We start from the raw sequence: 11,648 nt of genomic DNA, 5'->3' as shown, positions 1-11,648 counted from the left end.
ATCAAAAAGTGGGGGGCTACCAAAAAAAACGGTTTTTTCCATTTTTCTCGCTCATTTTTCGTATTAAAAATTTATAATTCGAGCACAATGTAGCACAAACCTAGCACAAATCAGCACAACTGTCAAAATTAATAAATTCGAAAAGTGGGGGGCTAACTTCATACAGGCATGTTTTGAGGCAATCCACGAATTGATCCAATTTTTTACTTCTTCATAAGACCGGAAGTGCTGGCCGTGTGCCGTTGATCGAAAAAGTTATAGAGGGAGCAACGTCTGGAGAATACGACGGGTGGGGTAGGACTTCCCATTTCAACGTTTCCAAATATGTCTTGACCACTTTCGCAACATGGGGTCGAGCATTGTTATGCTGCAAAATCACTTTATCGTATCTCTCGTTGTATTGCGGCCGTTTGTCTTTCAATGCTCGGCTCAAACGCATCATTTGCGTTCGACACCGATTGCCTGTGATTGTTTCAGTCGGTTTTAACAGCTCATAATATACTACGCCGAGCTGGTCCCACCAAATACAGAGCATGACCTTGGAGCCGTGAATATTCGGTTTGGCCGTCGACGTGGAAGCATGGCCGAGAACTCCCCATGATTTTCTGCGCTTGGGGTTATCGTAATGAACCCATTTTTCGTCCCCAGTCACAATGCGATGCAGAAATTCCTTCCGTCTTTGCCTTTCAAGCAGCTGTTCACAAGCAAACAAACGTCGTTCAACATCTCTCGGCTTCAAGTCGTACGGCACCCAATTTCCTTGCTTCTGAATCATTCCCATGGCTTTGAGGCGTTTCGAAATGGCTTGTTGAGTCACTCCCAATGATCGTATCAATTCTTCTTGATTTTGACACGAGTCTTGATCAAGTAATGCCTCCAATCCTGCATCTTCGAAAACCTTCTCTCTTCCACCGCTATGCCGGTCTTCGACGTCAAAATCCCCGTTCTTGAAGCGTTGAAACCACTCACGACACTCAAACCACTTCTTTCACTAATAGCGGCCTCACCATAAGTATTTGAGAGCATTCGATGAGCCTCAGCCGCAGATTTCTTCATATTGAAGCAAAAAATTAAAACCTCCCGCAAATGATGAGAATTTGGCTCGTAAACTGACATTTTCAATCGAGAATAACTTTATGATGCAGACACAAATCGACTAATGTTTCTATGAGGTTATGTTCACAGATGCCCAAGTTTATTGTATGACGTCTATGATCTATTTATTTCGACCATCACTTACCGCTAAAGCCATCTATAGGAAAACGGCGGAAACAAAGTTGTACACCTAATAGTTTTGTATATAGAATTGTAATGTGTGTACAGTTTATTATTTAAACTATTAATTAAACTATTTTATAGTTGTGGCAACTAAAACTCTAGTTACAATAACAACAAAATGATTTATTAAATATATATTAGGTGAGCAAAAAAGTTCTGAGCTTTAGATTTCATACAACCGAAACAACAATTTAAATTTTATTTATCTTCCCGCCCTTTTTGCAGTTTTAAAGCGTTGACATTTTGCCTTTTAAAATGTCATGCGGTTTCGCGTTTGATGCACATAACCTCAAAAATCAATAGTGTTCACGATGGCAATAACAAAAGAACATATTCGATTTTTCATCCACTTCGCGTTTCATCTCAAGTAACTCGTGTGTCAGCAAGTTTGAATCGTGTGAGTGGCCGTAGTCGAAGGCTTGGACCACGCAAGAATGACTATCCAATCGTTCCAAAGGAATCTGCTCTAAGAAGTTCGTTCCCAGGATATCGTCAGCTATCAATGGATGCCCAATGTGTAAATGACGTTTCAATAATTTGGTGGCTGAAGTTGCCACCAGAATCGGTGGAGTTCTGCAAGGCATCCCGCTATCCTTAGTCATGTACGCGCGTCTGTGAAGTTGGCACGACGTTTTACAAATTTTTAAAAAACAATGACAGTTCTATTAGCACTTTTCATAGTTCTAGAGTTCTAGATAGAAAATAATAAGAGTTCCGCATTTTTAATAGCGAAAAACAGCGAAAGAAAAATTGTCATGCTAACTTCGCAAACCTAGCACGACACGCCCTCCTCTGAAGTACAAGAAATAAATAAATATCACTACTTTCAGTAAGAGTTCCAGACAGTTCTGATCAAGTTCTACTAAAATGTTCAATTAAGAAACAAAATTTCAACAATTACACCTTTTTTTATAAACTTTGAATATTACACTCAGCACGACACTTCCGAGAGAAAACATCATGCACACCATATCTGGCCGTTCTATTGATAGTTCCCGTTAGTTCTAGCTGAGTTCTAGTCTTTACGATAAAATTTAAGAAGAGTTCCGGTAGCTACCTATTTTAAATAATTTTTTAATCTTCGAAGTTAGTACGACACTTTCGGAAAAATTGTCGTGCTGAACAATTCTTGCACTTTTAACAACAGTTCTCGACAGTTCTAACAGAGAGTTCTAGTCCTTACCATTAAATTTAAGAAGAATTCCGGTTGCTAACTATTTTTAAATAATTTTTTAATCTTCGAACTTAGCACGACACTTTTGGAAAAAGTGTCGTGCTGAACATTCTTACGTGTGTGAAGTTGGCACAGCATCTTTTTGCACCGCAAGTTTTAATGCAAGTTCTATTTGCACCCGCAATAGTTCTACAGTTCCTGATAGGTTATAGCAATAGTTCCGCCGAATTTGATAAAAAAATGGCACTTTGAAAATATACGGTGCCAACTTCCCGTAGCACCGCAACTTTAAAAAAAAATCATTTCAATGGCATAATCTTACAGTTCTCGATAAGTTCTATAGTTCCTGATAGATATTAGCAAGAGTTCTGGCCTCTAAGTATTTTTAAATAATTTTTAAACCCGAGCGCTGGCACCGCACCACAAGAGTAAACTATCATTTAAAAGCAGGGTGTAGCCGACTTTTTCGCATTTTTCTGCAGTTCTGCAATAGTTTCAATGATTTTTAGAGGTTTCCAGAAGAGTTCCGGCCGCTAATTATTTTTAAATAATTTTTAAACCCAAGCGCTGGCACCGCATCACAAGAGTAAACTATTATTTTAAAGCGAGGTGTTGCCGACTTTTTCGCATTTTCCTGTAGCTCTGCAATAGTTCCAATGATTTTCATAGGTTTCAAGAAGAGTTCCGGCCTCTAATTATTTTTAAATAATTTTTAAACCCGAGCGCTGGCACCGCACCACAAAAGTAAACTTTTATTTTGAAGCGGGGTGCAGCCGACTTTTTCGCATTTTCCTGTAGCTCTGTAATAGTTCCAACGATTTTTAAAGGTTTCAAGAAGAGTTCCGGTCTCTAATTATTTAGAGCTACAAGAAAATGCGAGAAAGTCGGCTGCACCCCGCTTCAAAATGATAGTTTACTCTTGTGGTGCGGTGCTAGCGCTTAGGTTTAAAAATTATTTAAAATTAATTAGAGGCCGGAACTTTTCTTGAAACCTCTAAAAATCGTTGGAACTATTGCAGAGCTACAAGAAAATGCGAGAAAGTCGGCTGCACCCCGCTTCAAAATGATAGTTTACTCTTGTGGTGCGGTGCTAGCGCTTAGGTTTAAAAATTATTTAAAATTAATTAGAGGCCGGAACTTTTCTTGAAACCTCTAAAAATCGTTGGAACTATTGCAGAGCTACAAGAAAATGCGAGAAAGTCGGCTGCACCCCGCTTCAAAATGATAGTTTACTCTTGTGGTGCGGTGCTAGCGCTTAGGTTTAAAAATTATTTAAAATTAATTAGAGGCCGAAACTCTCCTTGAAACTTTTAAAAATCGTTGGGACTATTGCAGAACTACAGGAAAATGCGAAAAAGTCGGCTGCACCACGCTTTAAAATAATAGTTTACTCTTGTGGTGCGGTGCTAGCGCTTGGATTTAAAAATTATTTAAAATTAATTAGAGGCCGGAACTCTTCTTGAAACCTCTAAAAATCGTTGGAACTATTGCAGAGCTACAAGAAAATGCGAGAAAGTCGGGTGCACCCCGCTTCAAAATGAAAGTTTACTCTTGTGGTGCGGTGCCAGCGCTCGGGTTTAAAAATTATTTAAAAATAATTAGAGGCCGGAACTCTTCTTGAAACCTTTGAAAATCATTGGAACTATTGCAGAGCTACAGGAAAATACGAAAAAGTCGGCTGCACCCCGCTTCAAAATAAAAGTTTACTTTTGTGGTGCGGTGCCAGCGCTCGGGTTTAAAAATTATTTAAAAATAATTAGAGGCCGGAACTCTTCTTGAAACCTATGAAAATCATTGGAACTATTGCAGAGCTACAGGAAAATGCGAAAAAGTCGGCAACACCTCGCTTTAAAATAATAGTTTACTCTTGTGATGCGGTGCCAGCGCTTGGGTTTAAAAATTATTTAAAAATAATTAGCGGCCGGAACTCTTCTGGAAACCTCTAAAAATCATTGAAACTATTGCAGAACTGCAGAAAAATGCGAAAAAGTCGGCTACACCCTGCTTTTAAATGATAGTTTACTCTTGTTGTGCGGTGCCAGCGCTCGGGTTTAAAAATTATTTAAAAATACTTAGAGGCCAGAACTCTTGCTAATACCTATCAGGAACTATAGAACTTATCGAGAACTGTAAGATTATGCCATTGAAATGATTTTTTTTTAAAGTTGCGGTGCTATGGGAAGTTGGCACCGTATATTTTCAAAGTGCCATTTTTTTATCAAATTCGGCGGAACTATTGCTATAACCTATCAGGAACTGTAGAACTATTGCGGGTGCAAATAGAACTTGCATTAAAACTTGCGGTGCAAAAAGATGCTGTGCCAACTTCACACACGTAAGAATGTTCAGCACGACACTTTTTCCAAAAGTGTCGTGCTAAGTTCGAAGATTAAAAAATTATTTAAAAATAGTTAGCAACCGGAATTCTTCTTAAATTTAATGGTAAGGACTAGAACTCTGTTAGAACTGTCGAGAACTGTTGTTAAAAGTGCAAGAATTGTTCAACACGACAATTTTTCCGAAAGTGTCGTGCTAACTTCGAAGATTAAAAAATTATTTAAAATAGGTAGCTACCGGAACTTTTCTTAAATTTTATCGTAAAGACTAGAACTCAACTAAAACTAACGGGAACTATCAATAGAATGGCCAGATATGGTGGCAATGATGTTTTCTCTCGGAAATGTCGTGCTGAGTGTAATATTCAAAGTTTATAAAAAAGGTGTAATTGTTGAAATTTTGTTTCTTAATTGAACATTTTAGTAGAACTCGATCAGAACTGTCTGGAACTCTTGCTAAAAGTAGTGATATTTATTTATTTCTTGTACTTCAGAGGAGGGCGTATCGTGCTAGGTTTGCGAAGTTAGCACGACAATTTTTCTTTCACTGTTTTTCGCTATTAAAAATGCGGAACTCTTTTTATTTTCTATCTAGAACTCTAGAACTATGAAAAGTGCTAATAGAACTGTCATTGTTTTTTAAAAATTTGTAAAACGTCGTGCCAACTTCACAGACGCCATGTACGCGACGTTTAATTTTATAATTTTATAATTTTTATTTTAATAATACGTAACTTTTTATTTTGTAAATGCTTATTCCCGCATAGCATAAGAATAAATATATCTGACTTAAATTCTAATCTATTATTTTATTTAATAATAACCTATTATTTTATTTTACATCGCATGAATAATACGCATGCCACGTAATATTAAATAGATCGGCTGTATGGTGTATTTGCACGCGATAAGGATACATGATAAATTGAAACAGTTAATTGTCAATTTGCCACGTTGTGTAAGACATCATAATGTCTGTGACATAACAACGCTTCTTTACTCTTACTGACAAGAGATACGACGCCGTATATTGTTGACTTTTGAATTATATTTTGAATTATTTATTCTTAATATAAAAAGATAATATTACCGTAGAACTCTATAGAAGTATTTCAAATTCTAAATTTTTCAGATAGTGTTTGTTTCCATTACATTTATTTAGACGCACTTAATTAGATTATCGCGTGATTAATGCGTTTAAACAGGTTGGATGAAAATCTCGCTGACAAATTATCGTGACAGAGCGAACATGTCACGAGATAATACATATTTATTATCGTACATATTTATTATCAGACTCGTAAAAGTATCTTCACAATTCGATTATTGCATTTATTGTTGCAATACGTGTTATTATTGGCTAAATGATCTTTCGGCATCTCATGCGTTCTGAGGAATTATCATCAAATTAATTTCTAAATATTCATCGGAATACTATCGGGTATATATATGAAACACTGAATTACAAGGCATATGTACTCTTCATATGTAAAATATTCACCCTAATGTCTCTTGAATTTTATGGTATTTATGATAAAAAGAGTTATCACAGTAGGTAGAGATATCGAAGCCTCAGCAAACCAACGTCATCGACTAAGTCCCCGAAAAATTGACATAAATTATTGACTATGTGTGTGTACGTGTGTTTTCTGACAGATTGCCATAATTCAAAAGTCAACAATATGTGGCGTCGTATCCCTTGTCAGTAAGAGTAAAGAAGCGTTGTTATGTCACAGACATTACGATGTCTGGCACGACGTGGCAAATCGATAATTAGCCGTTTCAATTTATCATGTACCCTTATCGCATGCAAAGACGCTATTAAGCCGAGTTGGCGCAAGTGTTCAATTTCAAATAATACGTCAAATAATACGCAAATAAGAGCCGTGTTACCCCCGTGGGAGACTTAGTAAACAAATTACGGACAATATATAAGGGTACCAGTTCGAAGTGACTTTACTCGACCACGGTTTCTCAACCTTCTATCTTAACCAAGTCGCACTCACAATGGCACGCGCTATTTTCGTATTAACTGTACTGGTGGCCCTGTGCTGCACCAGCCAGGTAAGTCAAAATAACGATAATAATAACATAAGAGAGCAATTATTGCGCGATTCAAGAGAGACGAATGCCAAGAAACAGTGAAACTAAATCTATATTCGAATAAAAGTTATCACGCTTAGCGATTGTTGTGTAAAACACGCCGTTAAAAGAAAACTAAATGTATAAAACTAAATGTATAAATTGTCATCGCGAGTTTGTACGCGAAAGTGATAATAACGGACATTTATCGGCAATTAGGAAGCAGATCTTGTTCGTAATGCATTTTAGTTTCACGTCCGATATCTCTTTTCACACACGTAATGCAATATATATAATTCCGATATGTTAATTCTTGATAATCCTCTTTGAGTGTCTTACGTTACTATCCCGTTTGTGTTTCTGCAATACACAGTTTATGACATTATAAACAATATGATACGTATTTTCAATACATAGTACTTTAACCTATACCATTACTTCACATACCTTAATGATATACCTTATTGAGGTATAAACAATCGCTTTTATTTGTCCGAAATTGTTTTTAGGCTTTCCCGCCAAAATCAGAAGAATGGGACAACGTAATGAAGGACCTTATCGAAAAGATAAAAGATATTAAGTCCAATCGAGCAGCATTTGCTAACCAAGCTTCCCTAAAATCAGAACTTGAGAAAATAATAAATACCTTAGATATGGTAAAAAAGAATGTAGATGATAAAATTGACGAAATAGAAAATAAAGTGGAAAAAAGAATAAATGAAATGCTGAATGAGATACTAGATAGAATTACCAAGAAAACGAATCCCACGGAGGAAGTCCAAGTTGCCGGTATATTAAATGATATACGAAACAAGAAGGAAGAGATACAGAGAGAGATACAGAGAGAGATACAGAGAGAGATACAGAATTTGAGAAATATTTTAGAAAGTGGAATGAAAGAAGGAATAAAAATAACTGAAGAAGTAAAAATGGACATTAAAAAACAACTTGAAGAGCTTGAAGAAAAACTTGAAAATATAAATGATATTCTTAAAAATGGTTGGGACAAAATGACAGATATATGGTAGAAGACATGAAGGAGTTGACAAACAAGATATTTGACGACTTGTCTATGTTAAAGGATACTACGAGAAAATCAGACATTTATTTGGATGATTAATTTTAGCTTCGAGATATAACTTAGGATCATTTAAAGTTGATGTGTTCAGAGACGCCACACACTTTTAAACAGTGTCAAACATTCCTCAGTGAATTTTGAAGTTCCTTCTAAACAATTCACACAATATCTAAAAGAGTTTAGCAATGTCAAGCCTAGTAAATAAATTTTGTAACGCATCTGTCCTTTAATTCGCGAGTCTATTGATTAAATATCGCATGTGGTGTCTTTGTTTCAATTAGCGACATCTTATTTCATCAAATTACAATCACTATTAACGTGATAATGTGATGTAACAGTTATCAAAATTACTGTTTGCTAAAAAACAAAAAACACATCCGCATTAACACCACGATGGAGTCGACTTCGACCTCAGTGTATCACGAAGAGTTCAATAAATATGTTAAAGCATTCTAATAGAGACGTTTCAATTAACCTATTCCACATCCTGCATTTTGTAAGCGAAAGAACTAGTTTTAGAAATTAGTTTAAATAGTTTGAAAAATGCGTAAGGGAAGAAAACAGGAAGAAAGCATTTGTCGTATATTCCGTGGCCAAGTGAAAATTGTATATTACAGATCAAGGTTTACGATGACCGATAACGGTCAAATAGATACTGAAAGGTTAACCATTGAAAGGTTACATGAACATTGCAGTCCGAGTATGCAAGTGTTGCATATGATACGTAGACGGTGAGTGAATTGAAGTTCAATTTCTTCACGATATATATGAGTGTACTTGTATGTGCAAAAATATCCTTCTCTTACTTTAAAGTTAGAATCGAAAAAGTTAGTTTGCGAATTCCTTGACGATAGAAGCTCACCGGCTCACTTCGAAACGATAAAGTCATGAATGCATTTTCGTATCTCTTCAAATCTCACGAAATGTGTATCAGCCAAGTGATGCTGCAGCGATCGGAATGGGTAATAATCAGAAGGCGCTATGTCTGGGCTATACGCCGCGTGCGGAAGAAGTTCCCAGCCTAACGCAAAGATATGGTCTTGAGTCGCTTTCGCAACATGTGGTCGAGCATTGTCCAGCACGCAATTCATCTTCAAGACTGAAATCTCCTTGGCGAAATTTTCCATACCATCTTTTACACGTAGCATGACTTACAGCGTTCTCTCCATATGCAGTACAAATCATTTCAGTGGCTTCAGCAGCATTTTTCTTCAGATAAAACGCGAAGTGGAAAATCGAATATGTTCTCTTTTGTTATTGCCATCGTGAACACTACTGATTTTTGAAGATATGTGCATTAAACGCCAAACCGCATGGCATTTTAAAAGGCAAAATGTCAACACTTTAAAATCGCAAAAGGACGGGAAGATAAATAAAATTTAAATTGTTGTTTCGATTGTATGAAATCTAAAGCTCAGAACTTTTTTGCTTACCTTGTATATATATATATATATATACAAAACTAATATAGTTGTCATCTATATAGTTACTATCACAATCTCTTTTTCTCTGAGTGTAGAATAAACAATCGTTTTTACGAAGAGAGCTAAAGTTTTAAAAAAATATATATTTTCTTATTTAAAAAATATTTATATTAATATAAATATAAAAATATTTATATTAGTGTAAGAAAATATATTATAAATGCCCATCGAATGTTTTTTTATTTTTCTCTCAGTGTAAATATCTAATTATTATATAAATGTATATACAGGGTAGGCCAAAAGTCTGGATAAAGCAAAATATGTCATAAACAATGCATTTTAGAAAAAAATGTTTCAGACAAAAGTTGTAAGGCTTAAAAAAACGCATTCAATGATAGTAGTTATTTGACATAGGATGATATCGCCAAAGTCAGAACAAGGTCAACTTTGCTTTTTTAAATAGAAATACATTTTTTATTATGGCATTTTATTCTACGTAAAAAAGCAAACAACTTTTGCTTGAAAAAATTTTTTATACGACCTCTATTTTCTAAGATATTTACGTAAATATCTACAAAATTATTGGTTTCAATAATTTTTTACTTGAATTCTATCAACTTTACCGAAAAATATCAAGAGATAAAAATTGCTTATTTTGTTTTCATAGAGCTCTAAGAATTTTTTCAGAATTTTGTGTTAACTTTTTAGTACTTCAAGAAAATGCGAGAAAATGCAGTACTAAAAAGTTAATATAAAATCCTGAAAAAATTCTCAGAGCTCTATGAGAACAAAATAAACAATTTTAATCTCTTGATATTTTTCGGTAAAGTTGATAGAATTCAAGTAAAAAATTATTGAAAGTAATAATTTTGTAGATATTTACGTAAATATCTTAGAAAATAGAGGTCGTATAAAAAATTTTTTCAAGCAAAAGTTACTTGTCTCTTTACATTGAATAAAATGCTGTAATAAAAAATACATGTTTCTATTTAAAAAAGCAAAGTTGACTTTGTCCTGACCTTGGCGACGCCATCCTAGGTCAAATAACTACTGTCGTTGAATGCGACTTTTTAAGCCTTACAACTTTTATCCGAAACATTTTTTTCTAAAATGCATCGTTTATGACATATTTTGGTGTATCCAGACTTTTGGCTCATCCTGTATGTAATCGTAATATTCGATTGAAGAAAAATAATTGATGTGTCGAACATTTTATAAAGATTACGTCTGAAGTTGTATCGTATGATTTTCGTTTTTTTTCTTTTTTGTAGTCCGTGAGGAATAACAGACATGACTTACGAGATGACGATATCGACGTAGTATTCGATAAGGAAAACAAAAAGATTAATGCTGCAATTCTAAGCAGAATTGTAAATCTCGTAACTTGTTCTCGTAAAATTCGTCAGAATTTATAAGTAGATTTACAAATCTATGCAATATCATATGTCGTACAATCACTTGTAAATATCGTAAATTACATGAAATATTAGGTATTTACGAATAATTGTACGACATATGATATTGCATAGACTTGTAAATTTACTCATAAGTTCTGACGAATTTTACGAGAACAAGTTACGAAATTTACGATTCTGCTTAGAATTGCAGCATAAGTCTTACCTGGATCTGACGAGCTGATACCGGTCGAGCTTCTCGCTGATGGGCTCGCGACGATGCTTTTGATGGAACTGATGACCCTGATTGCTGCGCTGCCCGCTGCAACTCAGGCAACGGCGAGCTCCTTGCCAAACAACCAGCATCACTGCGACAGATAAGACAGAACAAATGTTAATATGAGCTTACCAATCATAAATATGTCAAGTCGCAGATAATACAAATTTGATTTACTCACAAGAGTACTTCTGTACTTTTCTTGAGATCAAAATCGATCCAAAACACCTTCCGAAATGTAAAATGCCACATTGGATTGCAACACAAATGATGTGGCATTTTATATTTAAAAAGGTACTTTATCGATTCTGATTAAGAAAATTACAAAAGCAAATAATGATAGATTGAGAGTCCCTTGTCAGACAGAAGACGTCACTAACTAATGTCTCGCAATTTTGATTTTGACGTTATTAACAAGTAAACCTATCCAAAAGGTACAGTCCGATTTCTTTCTAATTTGACACAAATATAAAGGTACAATAAATATTTTTTTATTTTGGCCCATTTTGAGTTTCACGGGCAGTTTATAGCTTTTTAATGTTCTCACTCCTATCATTAATAAGTACAACAAAAATGCATAAGAAATAAAATTGTATATAAAATAT

The 11,648-nt window shown here is 35.0% G+C and overlaps 2 protein-coding genes across 4 annotated transcripts in view; one reads left to right on the top strand and one right to left on the bottom strand.

Moving 5' to 3' along the window:
- Positions 1–11,162, bottom strand: part of LOC116848819 (trehalase) — a 59,215-nt gene extending 48,053 nt beyond the window's left edge. The window contains exon 1 of one of the 3 annotated variants that reach the window (XM_032825327.1): positions 10,993–11,162. In XM_032825327.1, the coding sequence (XP_032681218.1) occupies positions 10,993–11,132 (140 nt within the window). In that variant the 5' untranslated portion in view covers positions 11,133–11,162. The remainder of the gene's footprint in view (positions 1–10,992) is intronic. The other 2 variants (XM_032825322.1, XM_032825325.1) reach the window with 2 other exon arrangements.
- Positions 6,687–8,404, top strand: LOC116848823 (reticulocyte-binding protein 2-like). Its single transcript, XM_032825334.1, has 2 exons — positions 6,687–6,852; positions 7,380–8,404. The coding sequence occupies exons 1-2, from the start codon at positions 6,796–6,798 to the stop codon at positions 7,896–7,898; spliced, it is 576 nt and encodes a 191-aa protein (XP_032681225.1). The 5' UTR covers positions 6,687–6,795; the 3' UTR covers positions 7,899–8,404.
- Positions 11,163–11,648: the final 486 nt, after the last annotated feature.

The sequence above is a fragment of the Odontomachus brunneus genome, unplaced genomic scaffold (assembly GCF_010583005.1).
Source record: "Odontomachus brunneus isolate Ranch 3 - 2012 unplaced genomic scaffold, Obru_v1 Obru_scaffold_100, whole genome shotgun sequence".
In the NCBI taxonomy this organism is placed as follows: domain Eukaryota; kingdom Metazoa; phylum Arthropoda; class Insecta; order Hymenoptera; family Formicidae; genus Odontomachus; species Odontomachus brunneus.
Note: the sequence above shows the minus strand (reverse complement) of the source record. Positions and strands in the feature narration are given on the sequence as shown.